Source organism: Macaca fascicularis, chromosome 4, assembly GCF_037993035.2.
Source record: "Macaca fascicularis isolate 582-1 chromosome 4, T2T-MFA8v1.1".
NCBI lineage: Eukaryota > Metazoa > Chordata > Mammalia > Primates > Cercopithecidae > Macaca > Macaca fascicularis.
In genome coordinates, this window is record NC_088378.1 from 139,679,044 (window position 1) to 139,695,058 (window position 16,015).

At 58.6% G+C, this 16,015-nt stretch overlaps 1 protein-coding gene across 1 annotated transcript; it reads right to left on the reverse strand.

Moving 5' to 3' along the window:
• Positions 1–1,787: 1,787 nt before the first annotated feature.
• On the reverse strand, positions 1,788–15,974 carry C4B (complement C4B (Chido/Rodgers blood group)). The gene is made up of 41 exons (XM_065542962.1): positions 15,859–15,974; positions 15,529–15,727; positions 15,121–15,322; positions 14,841–14,911; positions 14,674–14,762; positions 14,373–14,455; positions 14,106–14,202; positions 13,862–13,967; positions 13,638–13,770; positions 13,107–13,222; positions 12,828–13,007; positions 12,500–12,682; positions 12,183–12,368; positions 11,870–12,028; positions 11,491–11,617; positions 11,249–11,323; positions 10,790–10,987; positions 10,587–10,698; positions 10,424–10,494; positions 10,047–10,191; positions 9,729–9,933; positions 9,433–9,484; positions 9,242–9,331; positions 8,898–9,107; positions 8,643–8,718; positions 8,329–8,485; positions 8,115–8,231; positions 7,838–8,009; positions 7,377–7,609; positions 7,134–7,301; positions 6,681–6,740; positions 5,557–5,650; positions 5,273–5,459; positions 5,068–5,158; positions 4,898–4,972; positions 3,298–3,400; positions 3,042–3,131; positions 2,859–2,957; positions 2,593–2,676; positions 2,199–2,331; positions 1,788–2,055 (listed from the first exon to the last, which is right to left on the reverse strand). Exons 1-41 carry the CDS (start codon positions 15,921–15,923, stop codon positions 1,914–1,916), a joined length of 5,235 nt encoding a protein of 1,744 aa, XP_065399034.1. The 5' UTR covers positions 15,924–15,974; the 3' UTR covers positions 1,788–1,913.
• Between the last annotated feature and the right edge of the window lie 41 nt (positions 15,975–16,015).

Consider the following 16,015-nt stretch of genomic DNA (forward strand, 5'->3'; position numbering starts at 1 on the left):
TCAGAGACCACTTTTGTGGGTAAGGAGGCAGTTTGGGGGTTTGGGAAGAGGCCATGCCAAAGAGGAGGGGCAGGGTTCAGTGAGAGGCCAGGGCCTCCTGGATGGTACGTGAGTGGTCAGAGGCGACCCAGGCCCATGCCTTCCCCCCCATTTCTGGCTCTGTAGCCAGACCCAGGGAACAGTGGGGATCTCTCTCCCCTCAGAGTTTTCCAGACTGTGCTGCTGCAGAGCCGGAGTCAAGATCCTGGCTGTGCCACCCACTACATTGGTGAGCTCACTGCTGCTGAATCCACAATCAGGACGGAGACGGAGGAAACAGGATTGGGATTTCTGGGGTTGGACAATGACAGCCACTGCCTTCTTCATGTTGACCTCCCAGACAGGGCCATGTCTTGCTGCAACTGAATCCCTGGCTCTGGAAAACGCGCTTATGCCACCACCATGCTGACCAGCTATTGGCAGAAAGATTCAATGGGCAAACATAGGGCCACGTATGCGAGAGCCTCAGGAAACCTCTGCCACAGTGGGAAAGGTCCAAAATTCTCAACATTCCATGGGATAAGAGAGCGCTCATCGGAAAGGAGCTCACCTGGAAGGCTGGCGTGCTTACTACTTGTCTCACCATCTCCATCTCTTCCACCACTTTCAAATCCAAACTCCAAATGTGGTCAATTACATGCAACGTCCCCAAAGGTACCCTGTTCTGCCCCCGGCCTCCGGGCCTTTGTACATTCTCCTTCTGCGCCACATGCCCTCACCTACCCCTGCTCTTTGCCTGGCTCCTTCTCAGTCTTCAGAGCCCCATTTGGAGGCCACCTGCTCCAGGAAGCCTTCCCTGTCCCTGCCCGGCAATGCCCCTGACTTGGTTAGATGCCGCACAGGCCCGCACTGCTCCCTGACATCACATCTTTCACAGAGGTTGGGGACTGCCCGTCCTCTTATCTGTCTCCCCAGCGATGAGCCCTGCAGTGAGTAAGTAGCTGTCTCTGTGGCACCTGGCACAGGGCGTGAAGTGAAAGTTTCCCAAATTTCTGTTGAATGACCTGATGGCAGGCTGCTCAACTGTTGTGACCTCTACGGAAACTGACTCAGCAATCTTCTTTGGACACATTTCGGAGCCATCTCTGAAGACCCCAGGTGTGCCACTAAATGGGGGAAAGCTAGGCAGGCAGCATGGGAAGGGAGACCCCAGGAGAACAGCCGCTTCCTCAGAGGATTCACAAACAGCACAGTCAGACTTTTGGCTTGTTTGAAACCAGTAACTGGAAGAAGACACTACCGGACCTGAGGATTGCACAACTCCGGGAACGTCACCTCACGCCACTGATAATAGAACGAAGCGTCACGAGGCTTTCAACAGCCCAGAACTCAGCAAAAATCCACAGACCTCTGAACCACCAGCACCATGAGGACAGATTCGGGGAGGTGTGGCTGGACAACAGCTCATGAGGCAGAAGAGCTGTGTCAGAGGTGTCAGCTGAGCACAAGCCCTGTCTGAGGCCGTGGTGACTGGCGACAGCCAGGCAGTGGAGGGCCTTGGAAGCTGAAGGGTGGCCTTGGCATGGACTCTGGTCCTTGGGGGGCAGGCTCTTGGGTCCCAGTTCTGCTCGGGGTGGTCCTGTGAAGCACTAGACTCCTAGCGGGTGGTCATCAGGGAGGGTCTGACAGAGCTAGACAGCCCAAGGGTCATCAGGGCTCAGAGGGTCTGAGGTTATGTCAACCTGGCCTGCCCCAGAACTGCAATGCGGAGGGGCACTGCTCTCGGCCCTAGCGACACACACTGACGCTTTGCTGCCAAAAACCTTTAATATGCCCTGGTCCCAGGCTGTGTTCAGGAAAGCGGAGACAGCAGTGCTTCCAGTTTCATGGTTCCCAGGCTCAGGTTCCTCCCAGGGGAGGCGGGAGGGCAGCCCTCACACCTGGCACCCCTGAGTGCCATACTCCTGGAGGAAGTCGTGGAGCTGTGTGCAGGCTGCCCGCTGGCGGGTGCTCCGGCACAGGCGTTCAGAAGGCATCTCCTCGATCCAGCTATTCGAGTCCAGCAGGTACTGGGGGCTGCAGGGGGCAAAGGGGCAGTCAGCAGGGCTCGGGAGGATGGCAGTTGGGAACAGAGAGCACAGGCATCTGGCTTCTGAAGGGCAAGGCCTAGGTGGCGAGGCATGGGGAGCACAAGAGACTGAGGGGATCAGATGACTCACTGTCCCTCGAGGTCATAGGTGGCCCCATCCAGACCCATGATCAAATATTCTCTCCCAGGTTCCAAGCGAAGGCGGCAAGACGCTCGAACCAGGAAGTTGCGCGTCTGATTAACAGTGGCCTTGACATCCTTGGCTGTGGGGATGACGTGCACAAAAGTGGTCAGAGAGGAAGAGAAGGTGCAGGGCGAGCCCAGTCCAGCAGCTCTGTGTAGCTCCTCTCATTCCACCTTCGCCACCCCCACGGAGAGGTGCCACTGCCTCCCTATTCATGGCCAAGCCCAGGGCTTCTGACACGCTGAGGGGATTTTCACACTTCCAGATGGTCAGGTCCTCAGCCAGACCTCAGCCTCCCTGTCTCCCCACAGCCCTGCCCGCCTCTCGATTCGCTTCATACTGAAGTGCAGGACTTGGGTGATCTTGGTCTCAAAGAGGCGGAAAGCCGCTCTGCTGTCTTCTCGGAGAACCTTCACCTGGAAGCCTAAGAGGGGGTTAGGAGAAGGGAGAAAGGTGAGTTACTTTCAGGCTGAGAGGGCAGGAAGTTGGTGTCAGAGCAAAGAGGCTGCATGCATGACCTGTAAGAGGGGCAGGCTACACCCAGAGAGACCAAAACAGCCAGTCCCCGAGGGAGGGTCAGGCCAGGGCCTCGGTGGGAAGACTGACCATACTCCACACGGGGGTAGTAGCAGGCAAACTTCATCCTGTAGCCATCCTCGTCCTGCAGACCCCGCTCCAGGGCGCGACGCTGGCGAGGGCACTTCCCTGAAGTCGGGGGCCCCATCAGACAGTGTGGGGGGTCCCCGGCCATCTCGCCTCCACTGCCCCGCCCCAGGCCCTCAGTCTCACCCTCAGCACACTGGCAGACTTCAGCAGAACACAAGGTGGCCAGGAGTCTGCTCTTACTTGGTGCCCCGTAAAACACAGAACATCTGCGCTCTGGAGAACACAGAGGAGTCAGGGCACGGGTCCCTCTGTTCTGCCTCCTCAGTCCCAGGGAGCCCCAGCACTTTCTGCCCCCCACACTACCCCAGTGTCCACTGTCCCACAAGAGGGCACCTATGCCACAGCTCTCCCGAACTCCAGGGTGTCCCGCAGTGCTCACCCGGGTTGTAGTAGTCGTACAGGGCTGCGCTGGCCGGCTGCACCAGCCCCACGGGAACTTCCTGCACAGCCTCAAAGCCCACGCACTCCCGGGAGGTGGGGACCTGGCCCAGCGTGGGGAGGAGAGATGAGGGACCCACTCCCTGGGCCCTGCAGCCCCCTATACTGGATTTCCTTGGCCTGGTTTTGTTTGGTTCCTGTTGGCCTTCTCTCCAGTGTCCTTCACATTCTGTCACCCTCCTACTCAGAGAACTCTCCAAGCTGCTCCGCAAGGTCTCTCGTGACTTCACTTCCCAGAGGGTGACCTTGCGCCAGTCTTCACTGCCCCAGGCCCTCAGCAGAGTCTTGCATCATGGACATGTTCTCTGTGACACTGTCCCTAAGCTAAGGCTTAGCTTCTGGAACACCCTTGGTTCTGAGCTGGTCATTTCTTACGTTCCCTCCTTCGAACTTGCTTCCTCAGTGCTCCCCTGTGGGGGCCTCAACCACTCCCTGCCTTCCACTAAACCGCTCCAGGCTGATGATTCTCAAACTGCACTTGCAGCTCCATCTCTGCATTAGGGTTTTGGCAGGACCTGTGAGTTCTCCAAGGCACTCTGCCTGCCCCCAAACCCACTCACCCTCCTGACAGCCTCAACTTTGTCATGGATACAACTGGGTCCTCCTTTATTGGCCATAACCTAACTGCAGGTTCTGTCATCCTGCCTGACCCCCCCGACTCAGGTCCCAGGCCTGACCCCTCCTCACGCCCACGCGCGTCCAGTCCACACGGTGCCATGCCAGTGTCTCTCCTGAGCTGGGCTGCCGCGCCGTCAGCTCCCTCTCCGGGAATCTTGCTGGCTGTGTTTTCCATTGTGTTCAGCCCAGATGTGTCAGCCAGGCTTCCCCAGCTGATGGGGGCTGGCCCCTCTGCACACACTGGGTAAGGGTCTCCCTGACCGACAAACAGCTGGCTAATGAAAGCCACCACACCTTTCTCACATTTTCTCCCAGAGGTTACAGTAAATGTTCAAAAAACATTTTGAAGGTCGGGCTCAAAATGTTTGGTGGCTCTGGCCTGTAAACCCGGTACTTTGAAAGGCCTACGCCAGAGAATTGCTTGTGGCCAGGAGTTCAAGTCCAGCCTGGGCGACAGAGCGAGACCCTGTCTTTAATAACTAACTAAATAAAAATGTTTTGAAGGCCATAAGAGGGTTGATAACTATTTTAGTCAAATAAGGCCGTGAAAAGACAAATACAGCTGTCATCTATGGCCACCATCACTTTATAAAAGAAAAAACGCTTTAATATTAAAAAAAAAAAAAAAGGAAGTTCAACAAAAAAACAAAGGCAGCCCCTCAAGCTGAATAAAACCGGCTTTACGAAGCATCCCTCTCAAGCCCCGAGGGTCCCCGCTGACTGGCACCGGCCCCTGCCACCTGCAGGTCTGCCCCTCACTCTGCTGTGTCTCACAGGCTCACATCCTCGTCCTTCTCGCTGATGACATCAAGTCCCCAAGAGCACCGGCGGCTGACACAGCTGTCTCCTGAGAAACCTCCTAACGCACACTCAGTACACCCAGTGCCATCGAGTCCCTTCCTGCGTCACTTCTCCCCACTCACCGAGTCAAAATACAGCAGGACGTGGGGCCCCTCGGTCTCAAAGTGACTCACGTAACGGTCAGAGAGGGAGGTCAGCTGTGGAAAAGGGGAGGTGGTCACAGGTCACAGGCCCTGCACATGACAGGGCTCAGCACCGGGGCAGAGGGGGTTGCCCTGGGGTCTGACCACACCTTCTCTAGGTCAGCACGCAGGGCGTGGAATCCACTCAGGAGGGTGATGTCCGCGATGGCCATGCCAGACAGCCCCACCTTGCCGTTCCGCCTGTGGAGAGATGTGACCTGTCGTCCAGGTTCTGCCTGCGCAGGCTCCAGAAGCCCAGCCCCAGCCTGGGTCCTGCCCTCCCTCCCCTGGCCCAGGACAGCTCCCGGCGCCCACCAGATGCACACGGTGTAGTGCACCCTGGACTCCTGCTCCTCCACCACCTTGGGTGCCTCCCTCCTGCGGCGGTTCCTCCGACCCTCAAACAGCTGCAGGGGTGTCACGGGCTGCAGAGGGACACCTGGGTCGTCCCTGGCTGGAAGCTCATCGTACTCATAGTCCTCATAGTCCTCGTTTGCTTCCACTGCACAGGGAAGCATTGTGAGGAGGGCTGGGATGGCCACCTGGCTCCCTGCACCAGCCCCTGCCAGGCCCCGAGGCCTCCCAACCCCCACACTCACTCGTGTACTCGACGTGGCCTTTGACTGTCACTTCTATCTGCAGGTCCTGGCAGGTCGTGTTCTTCATGTCCAGGACATTGTAGATACGAAGGACCTGGCTCAGCAAGGGGCAGTGAGAGGACGCAGGACATTTGAGGCCACAGACCTCTCTGGTGCCATACCTAAGGGCATCTCCCCGGGCTACGGGATTTGAGGCCTTCAGCCCGTTTTCATTCCCATCACTGCACAGGCCACACTCATGAGTGGCACCAGATTTGCCACAGGTGCCGGGTGAGACAGAAAGGTAAAGAAGCAGGCCCCTGCCCCCAGAGGCCAACACTCCAGACTGTGCTGGGAAGAGGCTGGACTGAAAAGCTCAGGAAAGGCTTCTGGCCAAGGCTTGAAGGAGGAGAAAGAGTTTGTCCTGTGGGCCAAGAAGGAGGGAAGGACGGGAAAGGCACGGGGATCTGTGTAGGCAAGATCTGTCTGGCCGGAGAGGTGGGCAGAGGCCCAGCCATGTGAGCCATGGGCAGGGGGTGTGACTTTTCCCCAAGGCTGATCTGGCTGGGGCTTGTGGAAGGTCAGTGTCACTGCCGTGTGGACAGTGGATCAGACAGGGGAGTTAAAGAGAAGTTCCAGGTAGGGAGAAGGTCGTCTTAGCACAGAATCTCGGATGCAAGCAGCAAGGGCCACAGGCAGCAGGGGAGCAGAGGAGGAGTCACTAGGGACATAAGGACAGGCTTGGGAGAGGGGCCACTAACACGGCCTCTGGAGTAGTGGCCGGGCTCCTGGCTGGCAGGGGTTCCCATCAGCCAGACAAGAGACACACAATGAAGAAGGGCTTTGGGACACGTCTCGTCTGAGGTGCTGTGGGAGTGGGACGAGTGGGGCCCGTGGTCGAGGGAAGAGGCCTGGGCTGAGGAGTGGGATCCGGGGCCATCAGCACTTAGGCAGGTAAAGGAAACAACAGGTACCCAGAGACGGGGAGAGCAAGCAGGGGGAAAAACACCCAGGACGGAAGCACGGGACGCCAACCTTGAGGTGTCTGCCTCCTTCCCCGGACCATGCACCTCTGCCCACAGGCCTCTCACTTCACACCCGTCTCCTCCGCCAGTGCCCGGCCCTGCCCCTTCCCGGGCCCTCACCTTCAGGGTTCCTTTGCTGTTTCCTCCCACCTTCACGTTGATCTTGCTGCCCAAGGAAAACTTTCAGCAACAGGAAAGGGAAGGCGATGTTAGAAGGGCATAAGCAAACCTATTTTTGCGGCTCCAATAACTTGTCTCCTTCCTCAAAACAGCCCCACCTCCTCTCCCCACCTCACATTTCCACAAAGTCTACACCAGCACGTGAATTATCTCACTTCAGCCTTCTAACAACCCTGTAGGGTAAACTCTGCATATGTTACTCTCCAAGTGAGAAAACTGAAGCTCAGAGCTCCAGGTCACACAGGCAGGAAGTCAGTCTTCCCCCAGGGACCCCAGGAAGAAGTGCTGCGGGGATTCCACAGATGGGAGGGTGGGGACGGCTTCTGACCTGGCCACGAGGCCCAGGTGTCCTGGCTACCCCGCGAGGGAGAGGTTCACCGGGGAGTGGTTCACCTGCAGCTCCTCCTCCAGGCCGCGAATCTGGCGGTTGTTCAGCTGTAGCGCGTGGGACCTGAACCCACTGCGGCCTGTGGAGCTGAGAGTCACATTGAGTCTCCTCTCCTCGGTGGTGTGGGAGGCAATCCAGTAGGCAGACAGGGCATCCAGGGCAATCACCGTGTCCTAGGGAGGTTGGGTCAGGACTCAAGCGCTTGTTCTCAGTACTACCCACCCCCAGAGCCCGGGGGCGGCCCCTACTTGGGTACTGCGGAATCCCCCTTGGAAGCTGCCCTGACGGGTGAGCCAGGCTGCAGTCTGGTCTGCCATCTCCGCTTTGCCCTCGTGAAGCAGGAGGTGCAGCAGGGCGTAGGCTGTGGTTTCAATCCACAGGGCTGGGGCCTGGGGCATGGGGTCGGCTGGGTTGCGAGGAGCCGGCGTGGGCGACACTGCATTGCTCTGAGAACTAGTGACTAAGCCCCAGTACAGGTTATCTGGAAGTGAAGGGAAACCACAAGTAAACAGGAGGGCAGGGAGAAGAGCCTGGGCCCTTGGCCCTTAGTCACTCCCTGCTGGGTTCTCCTGATTCTCCCCCAACACACCCCTGCTTACACCTTCATTCGTCCTCTGAGTCTTCATCCAGCCTCTCCCTCTGGGCACACTCAGGGATCCTAAGGTCCCTTGGGCCTCAGATTCACTGCCAGGAGCCCCTCGTCCCTCACCTCCAGTCTCCTGGGCCATTGCCATGAGGTTGTTGTGGGCAACACCCCGCAGGTCCCCGGAAGCCTTGGTCAGTGTCAGGGCATAGGCCGTGATGGCAGCTGCGTGGGCACCCAGGAGCCCGGCACTCGCTTTCTCCCCCAAAAATGAGTTTGCCTTTGAGATGGAGGCTTCCTGGAAGAAAACAGGATGAAGGTCTGGGGCCTGGACTCCTGGGTTCCTGCAGAAAAAGGGGGAGAGCTGGGGGCCAGCGGACAGCAGAAACACCACTGTCCTTACCACTCTCTGCTTCAATTCCTCTGCACCCTCGTCCTGGAAGACGGCCAGCCCATGATGAAGGGCGATGGTCACAAAGGCTGTGAGTGCCACAGTCTCATCACTGCCCACCAAACCCCCCTAGTGAGGGGAGAAAAGAAGATGTGAAACAGGAGGGGGAAGAAGCAAAGAGACTCCTCCTACAGGTGCCCCTCGGGCCACCCCAGCATGCCCGCACCTGCATGTTCCTGTGTATCACTGGACAGGGGTCTTGGAACGAGCCATCAGCCTGCTGCTGGGACAGAAGCCACTTAGACGTCTCCTGCAGTTTCTCAGGAGAGCCTCCTACCTGCTCCTGGGCCAAACTCAGGACCTTCAGCACAAAGGCTGTGAGCCTGGAGGGGAGGAAGGAGGGTTGGGGATAAGGACTTGCTTATGGCTACGCCCACGCCCCAGGTGCCTGGTCATTCACCCTCCCATTGTACCAGCTCTGTCCCGCCCCTGCCCAGGACCTGACCCCTCATAGCCCTGGAACCCCTCTCCCAACCTCACCAGGTGCTGCTGCCCCGTGACAACCAAGCCGCATAGGAACCATCCGCCTTCCGAAACTGCTGGATCCGCATGTAGCCTTGGAGAGGAGAGGTGGCCGCTCAGGTGACACTCACCCTTCTGCTGTTTGAACCCAAGGCCATGCTCCCCATCCCCATCAGGGGCCCCTTTTCTTTCCCCCTGTAGCCTCCTGGGCTGTCCATCTTCCAGTAACTGTCCTTTCCTGGCCCCCCTCCTGCTTGCCCCCACACCCAGAACCTTTCTGGATCAGATCCACAGCGTGGTCCTTGGTCTCGGGGGGCAGTGCGCTCCACTGCTCTGTCTTGTCCAGGTAGCGGGAAGCAGCCAGTGTCGGAGCCAAGTAGATCATGGTTTGCTCCCCACAGCCTTGAGGAAGCCTCAAGAGGGAGGCCACGCCTCCTGGGGACAAGGCCCCCTCAGAGCCCAAAGTGTCCAATGGATCTGAGGCTACATGGGAGGGAGAGGGTGGACATCTGAGGCTCTGCGTCAGAGGCTCACGGGGAGTGGGACCGAGCAGGGATCCACAGGTCTCACATGAATCTGAAGGTGGCCACTGGGAAGGGTCTAAAGGGCACTCCCACCTGTAACCCTCACGTAGCTGTTAAAGTCCCCATCAGGGATCATATTGGGATCAGAGTTGCCAGGAATTTCCAAGGTCCGGCCTCGGTGGTCTGGGGAAATGGGGGAAGTTGGCAGCCTGTCCTGCTGTCCACATCCCCCACCACCTGTACCCACTTAGGAAACCGATGGCTGGAGGTAGAGGGCCACTCACCCAGGGGGTTGAGTTCATAGACCAGCTCCTCTGTATGGATGGCCCCTTCCTTCTGTCTCAGGGAAAACATGGTTGTGGGGTCACACAGGACTACAGCCTGCCCTGCCAGTGCAGACTCCCCCAGGACTTTGAGTTTCAACTCCAGGGACAGAGTTGGATCAGAATTGTAGAAGATGTGACTATATCAAGGCACTGATTTGGGTGTTGGGCCCCTGGCCTGGCCAGCAGAGACAGTGCTGAGGGTGGAGGACAAAGCTGGGGGGCCGGGGACTTGTATTCAGGGGTGCTCCATTCACCTCAATCTGCAGAACCTTAGACACGGCATCTCCCACAGGGAAGTCGAAGGACCCTCGAGCCACCACCTTCAGGGACACAGCGGCGGCTGCTGTGGGCACCACAGAGAAGGCGACAGGCCGGGCAGAGCCCGCAGGCACCAACACCTGCTGGGCCAGCCCTCCGCCCCCAGCCAGGCACAGCCCCTCCACTGGGGACACGTGGACGCTCACCTGAGGGCAGGAAAACGAGGACGGCCAGAGTCCCGGCCCGGTTAGGCTCCCCACCCCTCACTGGACCCTGGCTCCCCCAACCCCGGTATGCTCAGGCTCCCTCGGGACCTCACAGTCAGGTTTCTAGCCAGGTAGTTATAGAGGACAGGCCGCAGCTCCAGCTGCTCAAAGCGGCGGACAGACATGGGCAGGCGGAGGTGCAGGTGGAACTCGCGGAACACCCGCAGCTGGACTGGGGCGGCCACACATAGGCCTGAGGGAAGGGAAGTGTGGGTGGAAGGGCAGAGATCAGAGGGGCCATCAAAGCTTCAGGGCCGCATAAGGGAGGGGCGGGGTGACCCAGCTCTGTCTCAGTCTGCCTCTGCCCTCTGGCCCACGCCAGCTGCACCGGACCCTCTTCCTACACTAAGAGCAAAGGGAACAGGGAGCTGGGGTAGAGGGAAATGGAAGCGGGGTCACCTGAGGCCCAGACAGGGTCACCTCACCTTTGGTTTTGGACAGGCTCAGGCCGTGGATCTCCCACGTGGTCAGAGAGTCGGGGAGCCACAGTGTCAATCTGTGTAGGGAAAGGCAGAGAAGCTCCGTCACATCCTGGGCTGGTCCCCAGACACAGCGCAGAGACAAGGCTGGGCCGGCAAACACTCTCACATTTGAAAGCGGTCCACTGTTTCCACTCTCCAGAGCCAGTTCTCTGGGAAGAAGCTGCGCACGGGAATGTCATCCTCATCAATCAGGTCCTCCTCCTGCAGGATCTCCAGGGCTGGGGGACCACAGTGGACAGGAGTGAGGAGGGGGCCGTTCTGCCTTTCCAAGCAGCGCCACCTGTGCCCTAGCCCCACCCAGCCCCTCACCTCGTTGGAGGCCCACCTGGCCCCTGGTCCTGTTCTTCTTGCGCAGACTCTCAGCAAATTGGCAGCAGGACAGGAAGGGCTCCCGGCAGTCCGGCTGCTGCACTCGGGCTGCCCGCTGCTCGCAGGAACGCCTCATGGGCAGACGTGTCACCCCATCCTGGCAGCAGCGCTTGGCTGTTGGGGAAGTATACTGACCCACTGCAGGGCCAGGTAGGGGTGAGCATGAGAGGACAAAAGGGACATACACCTCAGCCCCCGCCCAGACCCCTTGAGACCAGCAACATAAGAGAGGCTGGTGGAGAGAGCTGCCCACCTTTCCACTTGTAATCCCGGAATTCGGATCTCTGGCCCCAAATACCACACATTGGTTCAGCAAGGAGGCGAGGGGCAGAGAGGCAGATACCCAACCTTGATCCCACGTGGAGAGCCCAAGCTGCTGCCTAGGCACCCACAACTCACATTTCTCATTAATCGCCTTTTGGAAGTTTACGTTTCTCTTTCTCCGGGTTGTCTTCTCCTTGGGACAGCCCAGTCCTGGTAGAGAGCAAGGCTGCAGTCCAGCCGTCAGGCACTCGGCCTCCTCGCCTCCCCGCCTTCCCCTGCCCAGCCCTTCCCGCCGGACTCTTCCTACCTGGCTCCCTCAGGCCCTTCCTCCTTCCTTATCTTCCTGCCACCCACTCCCCTTCCTTCTCTGTTCTCACTCTTTCTGGAGAAGGTCCATTGTTCTCCATCAGAAAAGGCCAGGCCCGCTGCCTGGAACACCTGAAGGGCACTGTCCCCACCCCCAGGACCACAGCCGAGATCATAGCTGTTCATAACTTCAAAGACCTGCAAGAAGAGGCAGGAATGCTAGGAGCCAAGCATGGCTGATGGGGCAGGACTGAGCACTTGGCACAGGTGAGAGGGCAGCGCATGGAGGGATAGGAAAGGATACAGAGCGAGAAGATGGAGACCACAGGGACAAGTGGGGAAGAGCCTGTGGGAGCCCCAGTGGGATCCAGGGGCTGCGCCCAGGGCTCAGGGCAGCAGGGGGATGAGCCACGGAGGGGTGGGAGGGCTGGGGAGAGGATCTGGACAAACCTTGCCCATATTGAGGGGCTTGTGGGACTTGCTGCCTGCAGCATACAGAGCTGTGTCCAAGGCTCCCAGCGCCACCAGGGCTGGGGAGTCAGTTTCTAAGTGGAGCTTCACGGACTCCCCGTTCCGGTATTCCTTGGCACCATCCACGCTGAGCTCCAGCTGGCAGGGGCCGAAGGTGGGCGTGGTCAGAGAGAGAGAGCTTCCTTCAGTCCCAGTATCGTCACTGCCCCCCAAGCTAAATCCATGCCCTGTTGGCAATCACCCTGTCCTCAATCCCCTCAGCACAAGTGCCATCTCGCCTCATCCCAGTCACCTTGCCCTCGCAGGCCCCAGCCTGGACATCCACTCGCAGGGAGTTGGCCACTGGGCGGTCTCCATGGTAGTAGAAGGCCACAAAGTAGAAGGAGGGTGCCAGGTGATGGTCCACAAACACGGAGACCGAGGTCACGGTCCTCTTCGGCTCTCGATTCATGAACACGATCTGCCCTCGGGATAGGATCTGGGCCAGGAAGGGGAGGGACAAGAGTGGTTGCCTCTTCATGGGACAGCCCCAGCCTTGAACCCCCCAGCCCCACACAGAGGGCTCTTCCCTGCACCCCAGTCCTCCTCCACTCCCCAGCTCATGCACACCATGTAGTAGTAATGAGAAAAGGTGGCCCCACTGCCCACGGCTCGCAAGTTCAGGTTCAGAGTGTCCCCAACACGAGGAGGTCGAGAATCCGGCCGCTCAATAGACAGAAACCCGGGGCCTCCTGAAGGTGGGGCTGCCACAGTGAGCCTGGCTATGGCTGGATAGGGGGAGCCTGCAGATACCTGGAGAGAGGGGCAGGTGCAAATAGGGTAGTAGCTCAGAGCCAGGTACCCCACTTTCCCCCCAAATCAAGCCATGGATCCTCGGGACCCCAGCTCACCCTCCTCCCCTTCCCCCACCATCTCCCAGGGGTCCGAGGAGTCCTACCGAGAGCTGCAGCTCTGAGATGGTCTGAGGGATAATGATTGGAATGCTGACTTGGCCGCTCCCATCTGTGTTCTGTTGAATGTCACGGACTTCAGGAACAGACCCAGGAGAAGACACTGTGGCAGAAACTTTGACAGGAATGCCAGAAGCTGGGGAGCCTGACATCTCACGGACCAAGGCCTAGGCAGGTAAAGGAGGGCAGGCAAAAGAGAGTTGTCAGACCCTGAGCCCTCCTAAGTACCACCCCCTCCCTACTCATCCTTCCCCTCTGGAAGAAACCTGCAGCAGGAAGGGGGCCCCAGGCACAAGGTGTCGCTTGGTCTTGCTAAGATCCAAGGAGAAGGGAGATGACACAAAAGACCAGGATGTGAGCTCTGCCTCCTCCATCTCCCCACCTGCAAAACAAAGGACAGAGAGAGGTGCGGGACAGAGCCCAAGAAGAGAGGGACAGGAGGATAAATGGTGAGTGGCTTGAGTGGTTCCCTCCCACAAAACAGTGAGCTCCCAGGGCACAGGCCGCCGTATTCCTGTCTGTGCATGCTGAGGCCCAGCACAGGACATTGAACAACACATGTCCACTGGAGGAGTGAATGAATGAGCAGAACAAGCAAATAAATAAATAAACTGAGCCAGAGAAAAGGGCCGAGTCACAGAGACAGGGTTGGAGAGAGACGAGGTCTCCTGGGTGTTTCCTGGTTTTGAGTCTGAGACGAGGTGGGAGAAGTGGCGTGCTGTTGGTGCTGGAGGACAGAGGGTTAGCTCAGAGGTCAGAGGCGAGGTCTGGGGTTACAATAAGGGAAAGTCACCCACCTGGAGACTCAATGATGGCTGCAGCAACGTAGAGGCGCAGCCCCAGGAGGTCAGTAATGCCCATATTCAGCTTCCCCAGGGCATCCTGGAACTCTGCCTTTGAGAGGGAAATGTGGCTCTGTCCATTCACCAGCTGGGGCATAGAAAGAAACAGGACATATGATGGTGACTGAGTCTCACCTCCCTTGCCCCTTCCCCTCCCCAGTCCCTATTCTCCTTCCTACCTTGGTCTGACTCTCCAGCCCCCGAAGGAAAGTCTTCTTACCATCTTCATCTAGAAGCCCAAAGCGCACATACGCCACCCCCTGCACTGGCTTCCCATAGATGTACCTGTCGTGACAGAGAGGAGAGGGTGGGCCAAGGGCTGGGGGGAATAATGGCCTGAGGGCGGGGAAGCAGGAGCCCATTCATATTGAGTAGGGAGCAGGACCCAGTGCTGGCGGGCAGAGGTGGGGAGGGAGGTATTACCTGGCCTGGATGTCTAACTGAATTTCATCAAGAAGGCCTGGCACCGTCAGGATGTAGGGCTTTCCAGGGGTGATCTTCACCTCAAAGTTGGGAAGGACTGACCCAGGGTGAAGGGATAGGCAGGTCAGACTCTAGCTCAAAGAATCCCCTCCACCCAGGGCTGTGGCACCCACCTCTCCCTGCCCTGAGCTGCACCCACTATGTTTCCTCCCACCCTTATTTCCTTCAGGAAAGCAGTTGCCTGTCCCTCCAGTTTCCAGCTCTCACCATATTTCTTCACCTCAAACTGGGTGCTGCTATTGGATTCCAGGCCATCTGAGAATCGGGCTGAGATCTTCCAGGTCCCTGGCCTGAGAATGGACAAGGAAGGGACTCAGCCCATCTGTGCAGTGGGGCACGGAGAGCCAGAGGCCTGCTTCCCTGGGCAGAGGACTGTGGGGGTTAACCAGAGGCTCAGGAGGCTGAGGGCCAGGGCATCCCGGGACGTGCCTCTGTGTGGGAGGTGGAGAGCCTAACAGGAATTGGGGTGGTGTAGCTTGGGGACAGCCCCCACATTGGGAGAGCTCACTCTGAGATGTCTGGGATCACAAAGTCATCCTGGAAGATGGACGAGGGCAGGTACACGTCCTTCTTCCGCACGCGGAGGCCGTGAGAGTTCTGCAAGGGGAGAAGTGGTCACAGGCAGGAGGTCACATCAGTGGCCAGGATCAGGAAGGCCAGAGGTCGGGGACTCACCTCCACCGTGACTGTGATGGTGTCAGTGCTCGGGCGCATCTTTTGATCCAGAGCAAAGACCCGGTACCGAACTGGGAGAGGAGGGGGAGAGAGGTGAGCAGGGATCCATGTGCAAGGGGAGAGTGGGTCCAACTCCACAGAGGGAGTGGGGGACAAATATTTCCTAAGCAGCCCTCCCATGTGGCACTTTCTTTCCGGTTATCTCACTTAGGGGGCACCAAACTCATCCTGACAGGGCTTGGAGGGGGTTCAATGTTGAGGACCTGGGGCTGAGACTCACCCCGCTGGCCAGGGTTGTAAATGGGCTGGTCCGTCTGCAAAAAGAGGTGCCCCCGGCGAGAGGAGAAGAGCAGGTTGACGCCCTGGATGTTCGTCTTTCTGGACAGAGAGTCCTTTAGCCATGGCGACTGGGCCACCAGCTGGACCTCAGGGCCTCTGAGGAGTTGATGGAGGCCACAGCTCTTCACATCTTTTAAGGGCACCTGTCAGGAGAGGGAGACGGAGCGGGTCACAGAGCAAGAGAGAGCTGGCCAAAAAGGACAGAGACCAAGGGAGAAACACAGAAGGAGAATGCGAGGCTGGGAAGACAGGAGGAGAGGAGGCCGGTGGGAAGATGAAGACACTTACAGGACAGAGGGGAACAGGGCGGGAGCCCCACAAGCAGCAGGAGGGCGTGGGGTCTAGTTACCTGGAGACTGAGGAGTGCGAAGTCTCTGTCTGAGCTAAGGGTGAAGTCCACCTTTGGGGAGCAGGGGACATTATTATGAGATGGGTTTCGCAGGAACACTGATCCTTTCACTACCTGTCCTCGGGGCACATCCTGGAGCTGCACCCCCACCGATAGGGGGACCCCCAGATGAACCACAGAAGGAGAGAACAAGAGCAACCTGGGGAGAACAGACAGGATCAGCAGTCAGACTTGGCTCTGACCCTCCAACCCTGCTCTCCCTCACTCCTGAATCGGGTCCTGTTGCCAGCCCTGCCCCAATCCAAGCACCCAGCATCCCGCCTCCAGGACCTGGGCTTCTGCAGAGACAAGGTGAAGAAGCTGGATGCCCAGATCAGCCCCCAGAGGAGCCTCATGGCTGGAGGATGCAAGAGGGGTTAGATCCGTCTGTCTGTCTGCTACCTTCTGGCCAAGCTAGGGCTTGGGGCAGAGTTGACTCTGGACCTTG